General features: G+C 36.2%; 1 protein-coding gene across 1 annotated transcript; it reads left to right on the top strand.

Moving 5' to 3' along the window:
• The first annotated feature begins 14,656 nt into the window (after nucleotides 1-14,656).
• Nucleotides 14,657-15,154, top strand: LOC114743599 (uncharacterized mitochondrial protein AtMg00810-like). Its single transcript, XM_028931819.1, has one exon. It carries the CDS (start codon nucleotides 14,657-14,659, stop codon nucleotides 15,152-15,154), a length of 498 nt encoding a protein of 165 aa, XP_028787652.1.
• Nucleotides 15,155-15,616: the final 462 nt, after the last annotated feature.

Genomic DNA, 15,616 nt, shown 5'->3' with positions numbered 1-15,616 from the left:
GACACGAGCAATTAGCTGCATTTGAACTTACCTTCGGTGTAACTGTTTGATCTGTGTTGGACGGTGAAAGTTAGGAAATTGACATGAACAATTAGTTAATTAACCACCTCTGTTGCATAATATCATGTTTGATGGAATCTGACCTAGAGTGGCCTCACAAGAAAAATTAGGCAATTGACACGACCAATGAGCTCAGTTTCCACTTAGCTTCTGTGTAACTGTTTGATGCGTGTTGGACTCTGAAAGTTAGGAAATTTACCTGAACAATTAGTTAATTAACCACCTCTATTGCATAATTTCATGTTTGCTGGAATCTGATCTGTAGTGGCTTCACAGGGAAAATTAGGGAATTGACACCAGCAATTGGCTGTATTTCCACTTACTTTATGTGAAACTGTTTGATCTGTGTTGGACTCTGAAAGTTAGGAAATTGACATGAACAATTAGTTAATTAACCATCTCTATTGAATAATTTCATGTTTGATGGAATCTGATCTGGAGTGGCCTCACAGGGAAAATTAGGCAATTGACACGAGCAATTAGCTGCATTTGAACTTACCTTCGATGTAATTGTTTGATCTTTGTTGGACGGTAAAAGTTAGGAAATTGACATGAACAATTAGTTAATTAACCACCTCTGTTGCATAATATCATGTTTGATGGAATCTGACCTAGAGTGGCCTCACAAGAAAAATTAGGCAATTGACACGACCAATGAGCTCAGTTTCCACTTAGCTTCTGTGTAACTGTTTGATGCGTGTTGGACTCTGAAAGTTAGGAAATTTACCTGAACAATTAGTTAATTAAACACCTTTATTGCATAATTTCATGTTTGTTGGAATCTGATCTGTAGTGGCCTCATAGGAAAAATTAGGGAATTGACACCAGCAATTGGCTGCATTTCCACTTACTTTGTGTGAAACTGTTTGATCTGTGTTGGACTCCGAAAGTTAGGAAATTGACATGAACAATTAGTTAATTAACCACCTCCATTGAATAATTTCATGTTTGATGGAATCTGATCTGGAGTGGCCTCACAGGGAAAATTAGGCAATTGACATGAGCAATTAGCTGCATTTCCACTTACCTTCGGTGTAACTGTTTGATTTGTGTTGGACTGTGAAAGTTAGGAAATTGACATGAACAATTAGTTAATTAACCACCTCTGTTGCATAATCTCATGTTTGATGGAATCTAACCTAGAGTGGCCTCACAGGGAAAATTAGGTAATTGACACGACCAATGAGCTCAATTTCCACTTGGCTTCTGTGTAACTGTTTGATGCATGTTGGACTGTAAAAGTTAGGAAATTGACATAAACAATTAGTTAATTAACCACCTTTGTTGCATAATTTCATATTTGTTGGAATCTAATCTGGAGTAGCCTCACAGGAAAAATTAGGCAATTGACACAAGCAATTAGCTGCATTTCCACTTACCTTCGGTGTAATTGTTTGATCTGTGTTGGACTGTGAAAGTTAGGAAATTGACATGAACAATTAGTTAATTAACCACCTCTGTTGCATAATTTCATGTTTGTTGGAATCTGATCTTTTGTGGCTTGACAATGAATGTTAGCCAATTTACACGAAGAATGGTGTCATTATCCAGTTAAGTTGCATGTAACAATTTGATGTCTTGTCGTATGACAAGTAAGTTTAAGGATTTAAGAATAACAATTAGTGTGCATACAATTTTGGAGTCTATGTAACAAGAAATGTTGGATGGTATGAATTTTGAAGTGCTGTTTGATCTATTAACTAATGACTTTGTGATTATTAGATAAAGGAAGAAGATGGGAAAAAATAATGCACAAGTTATTGGCTAGAAAGTATTTAAGGGAGAATATTAGGAGCAAAAGAAGCAGGAGATGCATGGAAATATGGGAGCAATCACAGGTGCGGCTTTAGCAATTTGGAAGGAGATGAGTGATGCTGACAGGGAGCCGTGCAAGAAGAAGGAGCAACAACTGATAGAGGAGAAGAAGAAGGAGGAGAAACATGTGTCCCCATTTTCTACCTGCTGCTCCCCCACAAAATTCAAGGAAGTGACAAACTTTATAAATGGCAAAGAAAATTTAAAGCTCAAGGTAGAAGAAATGGGATTTGGCCATCTTTTTGGTATTACTTTGAATAAGTTGTGCAGAGATTTATATCTGGAGTTGATTCATGCATATGACCCCCCAAGTAAACAAATGACCATAAGGGGGAAGACAAAGAAGGTAACTGGTACAGATGTTAGGAGGGTGCTTGGGTTACCAGATAAGGGCTCCAAAGTGAAGTTGGTTGGCCTCAAGGATGAAGTAAATGAGATGAAAAAGGACTATACTCCACTAACATATTCTCAAATTGTGGAGAAGATAATGAGTGATAAAGAAGATGAAAACTTTGAATTCTATTTTGTTCTCTTCACAGTGGGAACTTTTCTTTGTCCTACGGGAAGTGCAAGTGTGAGTGAGAAGGTGCTAAAGGTAATGGCCTGCACAGAAAATAACTGGCAAAATTTTGATTGGGCTTCATTTGTGCTTGACAAACTCAGTGAAGAAATTAAATGGTACAATAGGAGCAGTAAGGAAGGATAGACTGAGGGTGCCAGAGTTGTCAGAGGCTGCATCTACTTTTTATTGGTACTTGCATATTTCCTTACAAAATAAATGATGTTAGATCTGGTTTGACCATTAAACTGTTGATGTATTATGTAATTTGATTTTTGAGTCATGTTTTTTCTTTCTCTGTAGCTGTACTTCCTGCAAAGGTTCCCTTTGCAAGGAGGTGAACCAAAAGACAAAGACACCATCAGACATTGGGATGATAAGGCTGTGAAGAGCAGAACTGATACAGAAAAGTAGAGTCGACATGGCATTTTCTACAGTCCACCCTCTGCTGAAGTGAATGAGTCAACACAACTGGGGAGCAGTAGAAGTTTCCATCATCTGGTGAGTAATACCAATATGGTAATGTATGTTGGTCAAACTTAATATCTGTTTGATAACATACATTTATAATGTGCAGGACATTAAGGAGTTTTGGGTCAATTTCAACAACACATTGAAGAATGATATGGCTAAGATTCAAAACTTTGTTTGTGATGAATTGGTTAAGTTGGAAAACAAAATTCTTAACCGGAGAGGCAATGAAGAAGTCAATGATGAGTAGCCGGATGAAAGTGAGAAAGATGAGCATGAAGAAGAAGGAAAAGAACACCACATTGAGGAGGATGAAGATGAGTAGCCACAACATGATGAAGTTATGATTGTAGAAGGCGGAGAAAAACATCAAAGTGGTGAGAAATCGCATGATGATAAACAGGAAGAAGAAGAAGAGGAAAATGAAGATGAGAATGACAACGTGAGAGAAAATGAAGCTGCAAAAAAGGATACTGAAGGTGAACAGGCATCTGAAACTGAAGAAGGGAACAAAGAAGGGAAAATGGTAGGCAAAGTGGTACAGCTACCCACAAGGAGGTCAAGTAGACGTAAACTCCCAGCAGTGAAATCTCCTTACATGTCTACTTATGGCAGAAAGGTGAAAATGAGTGACAGGGATGCATTTTATACTATGTGTACTGAGTGGTGTCAACCAAATGAGGCTTAAGAGTAAGTATAGTCAGTTATTATGAAAAAGATAGCTTGTGAATAATACTAGTATACAATACTGACTACTTATTTCCATTTTCATATTTATTGTAGGGTCATGGTAGATATGTTTAGGCATCTGGCAACACAAGCAGACCTCCAAGCACTGGGTCCCAGAAGGTGGATAAGCAACATGTATGTGCACCTGTTCAACTTACATCAAAGTGGCCATATATGGAATGTGCCATATTTTTAATTTTCCTGCTCCTTTAATCTGTAAATCATGACTCTGATTGCCCACACCTTCAATGTTGACTAATAGGAGAATGCCTCTGTGGTTAAAAGACACATATTTGATGCAAATTTCACGGTTAGTGCTATCACTTGTTAATGGGTCAATGCTTTAAATTGTTCAGTCAAGTTATTGGTACAGTTTCTTCACTAACAATTTGTATTGTTGTGCAATTTTCTGTTGTGATAGGCAATGATGGTGCAGGAACACACAGCATGGTAAGTGGACAAACATCTGAAAGAATTACTCCCCCAACACCTGGGATACAATTTGGCTGAATGTGAATACATATTTGCACCTGTTTTGTTTGCACTGCATTGGTTTTGCTTTGTGTTTGAACCAAGCACACTAAAGTTTTATATGCTAGACTCTCTGCGTGGTGGCGAGGATACAATAAAGCACTAAAAGAAGAAGAAAAGGTCTGATCTAGCATTAAAGGGGCAGCAAATAATGGCACAAACTTGTGTAAGTGTGGTAATTATTCTTCTACTTTTCTGGACAACCATAGTATCCCCTGTGTGATAATCATTTGTAATTATGTAGAAGGAACACTTCATTGAAATGCTAAGGAAAGTCAAGCCTGAGCTGGAGACTTTGGCCAACCCATATTCAAACAATGTCATCTTGTATCCCACGATTCATGTTCAAGAGAATATGTGAGTCTTTTGTTCACTGTAAGTTATTTGTCATAAATTATCATCGACATAGATAAGCCAACATTGTGATGTGTTCATTTTTCAGTGACGAATGTGGGGTTCATGTCATCGCATATCTAAGAGAGTGGCCCAACCCACAAGAGAAGGATAGAGTTCAATTCACCATGCCTTATTATACAGCGATAGGTGTTGAATTATATGTTAATGACTTCATGCATTTGTGTGAACTTACTGAGAAACGTTATTGTTGTCCCATAGGATCAATATACATCTATACGGTGTGAGCTGTTGTGGTGGCTCGTGACTCATAAAAGAAACATCAAGTCAGATGCTATTGCCAGATACCTTGACCAAATTAACACACAACGCAAGAGTAAGTGATGACAGAGCAAATTCCTACCTTGTAGTTTTCACTGATAAGCATTGTAATTGTTGTTGTGAACACTTTATGCAGACTTAAATGTTGTGCATACAAAAGATGTTAATAAAGTCTGTTTTGATGGATTCATATTATCAGTACTTGTTTACTTTGATTGGATGTACGGTTGACAACAGAAATTAAGGAATTTGAAAGAACGATACATAAATTAACACCAAATGTTCATCCATTTCCAACTGAACAACCTACATTAAGGATTAGCTCTTTACACGAATGATTAGACAATTTGCAAGAGAGACAAATAAGTTAACAACAACAATTAGACCATTCACAAGTGTCGTTTATCAGCTGAACAACGTGTCCTCTTACATATGCAAGTGCCCTCCTTCACCTGAACAAGGTGTCCATTTCCATATGGAACTAGGGAATTTGCAACCCCTATACATATATTCAAAACTAGAATTAGGCCATATACATGTGCCGTCCTTAACCTGAACAGGGTGCCCATTTGTAATGGGGACTAGCCAATTTGCAAGACACATACTTGAAATCACATGCCGAAGCAGTCTATTCACGTGTGGACTGGTTCACCTGAAGCATGTGTCTGTGAGGGAACATGTGGGGTAGAGCCCATTTGCAATGGGAACTAGCTAATTTGTAAAAGATATACCTATATTCACATGTGGAACTAGGGAATTTGCAACCCCTATACATATATTCAAAACTAGAATTAGTCTATACACATGTGCCGTCCTTGGCCTGAATAGGGTGCCCATTTGCAAGGGGAACTAGCCAATTTGCAAGACACATACTTGGCGTCACATGCGGAAGCAGTCCATTCACATGTGGACTAGTTCACCTGAAGCATGTCTCCGTGAGGGAACAAGTGGGGGAGAGCCCATTTGCAAGGGGAACTAGCCAATTTGCAAAAGATATACCCATATTCACATGTGGAATCAGTCTATTCACATGAAGACTGGTTCACCTGAAGCATGTGTCCGTGAGAGAACGTGTAGGAGACCTCATTTGCAAGGGGGTCTAGCCAATTTGCAAAAGATATACCTATATTCATATGTGGAACTAGTCTACTCACATGTGGACTGGTTCACCTGAAGCATGTGTCCATGAGGGAACATGTGTGGGAGACCTCATTTAGAAGGAGGACTAGCCAATTTGCAAGACACATACCTGGCTTCACGTGGACTGATTCACCTAATGCGTGTGTCCGACTTAAGTGTGGGAGAGCCCATTTGTAAGTGGGACTAGACAATTTGCACCATACATGCATATTTTCACAACTATAAATAGTCCATTTGCATGTGACCTACTCGTACTGAAGGAGGTGTCTGTGAGTGAACAGGTGTGCAAGGGCCCATTTGCAAATGAGATTAGACAATTCATAACATAGATACATATAGTTACAACTAAAAATAATCCATTTGCATGTGGACTGATTTACCTGGAGAATGTGTCCGAGTTAAGTGTGGTTCCATATACCATTTGCAAGTGACATTAGACAATTGACAACATACATACATATATTCACAGCTGAGATCGGTCCATTTACATGTGACGACCTTCACCTAAAGAAGCTGTCTGTGAGTGGACAGTTAGGGGAGACCCCGTTTGCAAGTAACATTACACAATTTGCAACATACATACATATATTTACAACTAAAAATAGTCCATTTGCATATGGACAGATTACAGCCTAACATAACTTGCGACAGCTATAGTCACCTACTATCATGAAATATTTCAACTATTGACAGCACTATGAAAATATAATCCAATCCACCACCAAAAATCAAAATGGGTTGTCGTACCTACTTCCCCAACAACTCAAGAACTACATAGTGGGGCTCATTTATATACAAAAGTAGCTGTGTATTGAACCAAAAAAATAAATGACTATTTTTACCAACAAAGTCACCTAGGGTTCAAGTTACTGCAAGTCTTTCTAGTGTGACCAGCTTCACCACATCTTGAGCAATGATACAGTTTCTTTTGCTGGAATTGTGATTTAATCCTCCTAACTCTGGGTCTTCCAGTCAATGGTGGTTGTAGGAAGATGGTGGACGAGTAATTTTTATTTCGAAGGGAATCTGGCCTAGGGATGTCATGGGTCTCAACTAGAATCATGAGTCTGCCATAAATTTTCTTTTGGGCTGAGAGTAAAAAGCAATTCTCGACATATGCATATATGTTACCATGTACCTTCTTGATTGCAGCATATGCATGTGGGTAAGGTAGCCCAGACTTTTGGGCTGAAATTTTATTTATTTATAATGTTTCTCATTTAATTCAATATATGCAAATTTTAATTAATATATTATTTAAATCTCATTAATTGAATATATTCAGATCCAATGATGTTATACCTGACCCATTTTTAAATAAATTGGGTATTACAAGTTTTGAAGAATATAGTTGATGATTGATGATGGTTGATCGATTGATAGTTGATTTCACTCTCACTCCATGAGATTGTTTTTCTTGTTCCGTCCCTTGGTATAACCTTCTAGGTTTTTTTTTTTTGGTACATATATCATGGATGATTATTTCAACAATATATTAGAACAAATTACGTAATATTGATATCCCTATAATAATATAAAAAATTGAATAGTCATTTGAATATATAATTTCAAAAAACTAATCAACAAATTATATAAATAAAATAATATAAAAATTTGAATAGTTATTTTAATTATAATTTCACTCTCACTCCATGAGATTGTTTTTCTTGTTCCGTCCCTTGGTATAACTTTCTAGAGTTTTTTTTTGTACATATATGATGGATGATTATTAGAACAAATTACGTAATATTGATATAACTAATAATATTTACCCCAGAATTGGGGATTTTGTGCCCTAGACTTCTACATAGATAAATTTTAATTCTGCTTACCATTGATCTTTGTTCTTTAATTAACTTACATTTATATTAAACCCCAAATATTATGACATAGCAGAGTCAATCAATGGGATAATTTGTAAAAAGAAAAAAAGAAAAAATAAATCGGAATCTTTATATTTAATATCAAAACATTTTACCCAAAAAAAAATCGAAACAAACATTTCCATCAACTCGTGTATTTAGAACTGAAAAGGGTATTATTCTCTTCATCGTCCTTCTTGGAAGAGAAACGAAATTTCCTTATCTGTCCAAAACCTTCAAACTAACCTTACGTGATATAGAAATAGAATGCAGCCGCCTTATTTAAATTAAAATCAAAGAACAATAGAACATGTATATTTTGATTATTTCTATGCATTATATATATATAAAAAAAAAAAAGATACGTTTTTCCCTGTCAGTTATGCTCATACTTTGTGTATATTAATTGGTTATATTGATTTTAATGTTATTATATAAGTATGTGTCTCCCATTTTATTTTTATCTGAATAATTTTTATTATTACATTAAATTTAATAGGAACCTGAAATATAAATTTTAAATTCCCAAGTGGTATTAAATATATATTCTCCCCCGTTTTAATTTCTTTTGGAGCAAATTGCATAATTAGAAAAATGAAAACTTGTCTTCAGCCCTATTGTGGTCAACTTGTCATTGAAGACTCAACTCTCCATGTATACATGTGTGTGGTATATAATTATACATAATATCTGCAGAAATAGTTGACCCGTTGAAGTCAGATCGAAATTCATGATTTATACCGATTTATACCGATAGGACAATACTTTTGCTTAGGACAATAGTTATGTCAAATTTTTTATATTTATTATGTCAAACTCTCTGATAATAAATAGTCTTGCGTTTTATTTTTGAAACATTAGCATTGAATATTATTTAATTAGAAACCCATATGAGAAAATATAAAATATATTAACATAATGAATATAAGTAATTTGATTGAAGAATTTTTTCTTTTTGTAAAGATTCTTAGGGTTATATGATTAAAAATATAGTTTTAAAAGTTAAGGAATTAAATTGAAATATTTTATTAAGTTAAAAGACTAAAAGTAGACTTTAGCCTTTATATGATTAATTATTATTTTGGCTATTATAATAAATATAAGTTAAGAAGACTTGTATATAATAATAAAATATAAAATTTGATAAGTCTGACTATCTATAAGTAAATAGTAAAAAGTGTGGTACATTTCTCAAATTCTGTAGCATAACACTTATAAACAAATTTATTCATCATATAATATAAAATTTGCAACACCTAACTTTTATATACTAATAGGGCCATGGTAATGCCTGTGAATCACAAACACCAGGTTTCTGACCTGGGAAAAGACAGGGAAGTTTTTTTTCTCCCTTTTTCTTTAATATTAGAATCCGTCGATCAAACATTTCAAACCTTTAGAATAACTAACGAGTGATCCACAATCAACCCTACTTTCAACTCAATCTATTATCACCTAGAATGATTTCATACTATACAATCTTATAATATTATATTAAAAATATAGCAACATTTTTGGTTGACAACACATACTTATACCCGACAGTGCTCTCCTCTTTATAGAGGATACAAAATAATATTTTCATAAAACAAGTAAAGTTACTTGCCCATATAACATATATAATAGTATAAATATTAACTTCTCAAAATATTCTACTAGTACATACAGAATATAGCAGGCATGCCTGCTCTTTAACCAGCTCACCTTCTCCTTAAACAACCTCCTTATCTTTCGAGCTACTAGCCTTGGTTGTTCATCATAAATGGGAGGGTGAATCCTAAAAAATCCCTATAGTAGTAATTTGCATCAAACACATATGCAAATCACACAAAGCATGCAAAACAAGCCATACAGAACATAACCTTGCAAGCTATGCATATAAAGCATTTAAGTGCAATGACAAATAGTCAAATTGATGAACTGAATGTGCAAGGCACAAACAGACATGCAGCAATCATACATAAGTGTAAGGTAGGAAAAAACTATTACCTGGTCAGCTTCTTTCTAAACCAAACTTTACAAATTTCTTCTTCTTTTGTTTCCTTTGTGAGTTTGAGCAGATATCAAAACCTATCATATTCGTAAGGGTAGATCAATATTTGATCTAATTGTAATTCATAAATTAAATAACTCCCTTTAAATCTCAAATCTTCTTTAATCTCGACCCTTACATAATAGTTGGTTATCCTGGACAATTTTTCTTATTCAAACTATTTTCTTTGAAATGCTTCCTTCCTTATCTCAACCCATAGTATTACTTTACTTATTAACTGGCTATCGAAATAAATCCTAAATTCAATCACTTAATCTCTAAGCTTTCCATAGCCTTGGCAACATTCTCAATAACTTTATTAACACCTAAACTCCTAGCTATCATTAACTCTCAATAATGCTCAATTACTTTCTCAATCTAGAACTTTCAGATTTCTATATATCTCCAATCAACACACACATGTAACAAACATATATAAATATATCAATTATGTTTTAATCACCCCTTCCATTAAACCTCGCGGCCTAACCTCCTCCTGGAAAACAATTTCAGATTCGATATTTTCCATCTCCAACTTCCACAGTCAGCACACGCAACAATCAAATTTATATATATTCACTTATATAACCCCCAAAATTCTCACGTCAAACAGCCACAAATAAACTATTAAAATTTGCAAATTATAATTATATAACCCAATGGCCATTCATCTATTAAGACCACATTTAAACATTCTTTAAATTATTATTCTGTTGCTTCAAACCTTGGAACCCCTTTATTTCACGTCTGGAAATCTTCCAGATTTACTAATTCAAGTCCAATTCCCCATGTTCTTAGCTACCTTTATAATTCTGACATTTAACTAACTTAATTTAGACCTTGTAATTCCTTATTAACTCCAAGCAATTTAACACCATCATTGATTTAAGGCATTCAAATTTAATTCAGTGATCTAAAATCATTACTCAACATCTAGAATATTAAAGAATGTTCTCTCCATAACACATTGCCCTGCATATGCTTGTATCCCTCAAACTTCCAAGTTACTCAATTTCTTTCAATTTCATGAGCATCCCACGGTATCTACACACATACATATATACATATATAATAAATTTGTTAAGACAAATCTGCGACTGTGTGTGTGTGTGTGTGTTATATCTCATTTATTCCATTGGATTACTTCAACTTCACAACCACCAATATAAACTCCATTAGCTTTCGGCCAAATACAGAACAACAATACTCAAGAGCATTAGAACTCCAATCTCCAAGTGCAACCTCATCTATATGCGTGTATGCCTTCACCTTCCTCTAATGTTCCAAATTCAACCCCCTAAATCCAATTTCAAGTATAGTGTAACTTCTGTTAAGTTATATTATTTCTCAATGTATTTTAGTTAGGCTTTTTGTTATGTATTTCACCGGATCTCTAGTGTGTATATATCCCCTTTTCTCATTAATGAAAATCATCTTATCATTTTTCCACATACGGTCACATGGTATCCAGAGCCTTTTGACTTTTTCTCTCTCTTCACTTTAACCTTCAGGTCCTCGTTTTCTCCGCTTCCTCTTTTCTTCCTTCTTTCTTCTTTCTTCAATATTCTCCAAGCTCCTTCCATGGCATCTTCTGCGTCCTCCGAATATGCTATTGACCAATCCAGTCCATATTATATTCACCCCAACGAGAATCCTACTCTCGTTCTTGTCTCTCCCCCTCTCGATGGATCAAACTACCATGGCTGGTCTCGCACTATGCGAATGGCCCTGTTATCAAAAAATAAGCTCAAGTTCGTCGACGGTACTCTTTCTCGTCCCTCATCCACCAATAAATTTTTTCCGGCATTGGAGCGGTGCAACAATCTTGTGCAAGGCTGGTTGACCAAGTCTCTCACTCCAACAATCGCAAAGAGCATTCTCTGGCTTGATAGTGCTTCAGAGATTTGGAAAGATCTGCAATCGAGGTACTCCCAATCTGATATCTTCCACATTGCTAAAATTCAGAAAGAAATTTATAGTTTGCGATAGGGTTCTTTAACTGCTAGTGAGTATTATACTTAGTTGAAAATTCTATGGGACGAACTCTCAAATATTCGTCCGATCAAAGCATGTTCTTGTGGATCCACTAATAGTGCTCAAGCTCATATAGAAAAGGACTATGTGATTCGGTTCTTGAGAGGATTAAATGAGCAGTACGCCTCTATAAAGTCTCAGATCATGCTCCTTGATCCGCTTCCACCTATTAACCGCGTTTTCTCTCTTGTTTTGCAACAAGAACGAGAACTTCATCTCTCTGTTCCTTCCACTCCTACAGTTTTATTGGCTAAAGGTCCACCTCGCTATGCCAAACCGCATAATGGTCCGTCTAAACAGTGTTCATACTGTGGAAAACCTCGACACACTGAAGAGACTTGTTATAGGAAACACGGATTTCCCCCTGGTTTTAAATTTCAGTCTTCTGCTGCGGTGAATAATCTTTCAGTTCCAGACTCTGGTATTGTTCAAGCAAATTCCACTACAAAGCCTCCCCTGTTCCCCACTCCTCCATCACCGACTATCTCCACAGCTTCGGTTCTTCCTCAACTTTCGTCTGAACAATATCAACGCCTCCTCAGTCTTCTTGCCTCACCTCAGACACCTTCTTCAATTAATCACATCACCTTCTCTCCTATACCATCTTCAGGTAAATGCAATTCTATTTCTACCACTACTCTTGTTACTTGGATCTTTGATTCAGGTGCCACTGATCACGTTTGTAGTTCTTTAGCTCTATTTTCCTCTTACCACTCAATTTCCCCTATCAAAGTTAGCTTACCTACAGGTTCTCATGCTATCTCTACCATATTTGGCACGGTTACTATATCTCATAATCTGGTTTTGACTAATGTTCTGTTCCTTCCGAATTTTTCCTTTAACATCATTTCTATCTCTTGTCTAACTTTGAGTCTCAACTGCTTTCTCATGTTTTCTCGCTCTTGGTGCCAGATACTCTTACTCAATCCTTTTCTGATGATTGGTTCAGCTAGACTGCTTGAAGGGCTATACATTCTTGATTCAGATATGTCATTACCTTAATCTACCTCCCATGTTCATGTTGCTGCTACTTCCTCTGATTCAGGTCACACCCTTTGGCATCTTCGATTGGGTCACATTTCCCATTCTATCTCTTCTGTATTGCATAAATCATTTTTTGAAATTCCTTGTATCCCTCAACCCCTTCTTTGTTATACTTGCCATTATGCTAAGCAAAAACGCCTTGTCTTTCCTGTAAGCACAAGCTCAAGCAATAAAATTTTTGATATGATTCATGTTGATATATGGGGTCCTTTTTCTGTACCATCTGTCCAAGGTTACAAATATTTCCTCACTATAGTTGATGATTTTTCTCGCTACACCTGGATTTTCCTCATGAAAACTAAGTCTGAAACCAGAACACATCTTACAAATTTTTTTGCCTTTACTGAAACTCAATTCTCCAGAACTATTAAAATTCTAAGATCTGACAATGGTGCAGAGTTTTTACTCACTGATTTTTATAAATCAAAGGGGGTTATTCACCAAACCTCTTGTGTTAATACACCCCAACAAAATGGTATTGTGGAACATAAACACCAACACATACTAAATGTTTCTAGAGCTTTAATTTTTCACTCTCAACTTCCTATTTCTTACTGGTCTTTTGCTGTCATGCATGCCACTTATATCATTAATCGTCTTCCTTCTCCTATTCTACACAATCATACCCCATTTGACAAACTTTTCAATCACTCTCCTTCCTATTCTCATTTTAAAGTTTTCGGTTGTCTTTGTTTTGCCTCTACTTTCCCCACTCATCGTTCTAAATTTGATCCTAGAGCAAGAAAATGTGTCTTTCTTGGTTTTCCCACAGGGTCTAAGGCTTTCCTCTTACTTGATTTACATAATCATCAAATTTTTCTTTCACAAGATGTCATCTTTCATGAGCTTGTCTTCCCATTTAAGACTAATCCCACCATTCAGCCTTCTTCTTCAATTCCCACCATCCAATCACCATTTCCCATTCTTGATGATGATCCTATACCGTCAATTTCTCCTCCTTCTCCTTCTCTTTCTCCCCCTGCTTCATCGTTTCAACCACATAATTCTCCACTTATTTCTGTCTCTCAACCTGATTTTACATCTCAATGTAATCCTTCTCCTGTTACCTCCCATTCTCATCTTGCTCATCCCAACCTCATCATCCTCCCACATATCTGCATGATTATCATTGTGCCCTGTTTTCTTCTACTAACCAATCATCAGGTACAAGTGCTTCTCGTTATCCTTTGTCTTCTGTTTTATCTTATTCTACTCTTTCTTCAATTTACAAAAACTTTGTCTTAGCTATTTCTACTATTCCTGAACCTAAAACCTATCATCAAGCTATGAAACATTCTGAGTGGAGGGAAGCCATGAATGCAGAAATCCATGCTCTTGAACAAAATCAAACCTGGACACTTACCTCTTTACCACCCTGCAAGAAACCCATTGGTTGTAAATAGGTGTTTAAAACCAAATTCAAAGCCAATGGTGACATTGAAAGATATAAGGCTCGTTTAGTAGCTAAGGGCTATACTCAAACTGAGGGTCTTGATTATTTCGACACTTTTTCCCCTGTGGCTAAGATGACTACTCTTAGACTTTTACTCTCTATTGCTGTGGCTAAAAATTGGTTCTTACATCAGCTTGATGTTAATAACGCTTTCTTACATGGTGATCTTCATGAGGAAGTCTATATGGAGCTTCCAAAGGGTTTTTCAGCCCCTCACCCTAACATGGTTTGTAAATTATAGAAGTCCATATATGGTCTTAAACAGGCTAGCAGGCAATGGTACTCCAAACTGTCCACAGCCTTATTATCTTACGGATATACACAATCTGCCTCTGACCATTCCTTATTTTCTTAAAGCTGTCTCTTCTGCATCTTTTACTGTCATCTTGGTGTATGTAGATGATGTTATATTGGCAAGCAATGATATCTCTGAAATCACTAGAATCAAACAACTTCTTGACAAAGCATTCACTATCAAAGATCTAGGTGCACTTAGGTATTTTCTTGGCCTAGAACTGGCACGCTCAAAAGAGGGCATCTTTCTCTCCCAACGAAAGTTTGCCTTAGAACTTCTTGATGACACTGGTTATCTCAGATGTAAACTAGCTTCTACACCCATGGATCCTCACCTCAAACTTTCAAAGGACAAAGGTTCTCTACTTGATAATCCGCTGTCATACAGAAAACTGATTGGTAAATTGCAATATCTGACTACTACAAGACCCGATTTAAGCTTTATCACCCAATAACTTAGTCAATTCATGTCTGCTCCACGTGACACTCATTTGCAAGCAGCTCATAGGGTCTTACTGTACATTAAATCATCACCTGGTGCTGGTTTGTTCTTCTCTTCTGCCTCTGATCTGCAGCTCAAAGCCTTCAGTGATTCAGATTGGGCTGGCTGTGTTGATTCTAGACTTTCTGTCACAGGATTTGCCATCTTTCTTGGTTCTTCCTTAATTTCATGGAAAGACAAAAAGCAAGCTACCATATCTAGATCATCTTCAGAAGCTGAGTACCGTGCCTTAGCCTCCACAACTTGTGAACTTCAGTGGTTGCTTTATTTGCTGAATGACTTTGATGTTTCTCACCTTCATCCTACTGTCTTATACTGTGATAACCAGTCTGCTCTTCAGATAGCAACTAACCCCACATTTCATGAATGCACAAAGCACATCGAACTTGATTGCCACCTCGTTCGAGAAAAAGTG

The sequence above is a fragment of the Neltuma alba genome, unplaced genomic scaffold (assembly GCF_004799145.2).
Source record: "Neltuma alba isolate B1F8T4 unplaced genomic scaffold, ASM479914v2 tig00004063_pilon, whole genome shotgun sequence".
Lineage (NCBI taxonomy): Eukaryota > Viridiplantae > Streptophyta > Magnoliopsida > Fabales > Fabaceae > Neltuma > Neltuma alba.
Note: the sequence above shows the minus strand (reverse complement) of the source record. Positions and strands in the feature narration are given on the sequence as shown.

Bases quoted from the DNA above. Each gene is read 5' to 3' on its own strand.
- LOC114743599 (XM_028931819.1), top strand. From the start codon at position 14,657: ATGGTCTTAAACAGGCTAGCAGGCAATGGTACTCCAAACTGTCCACAG.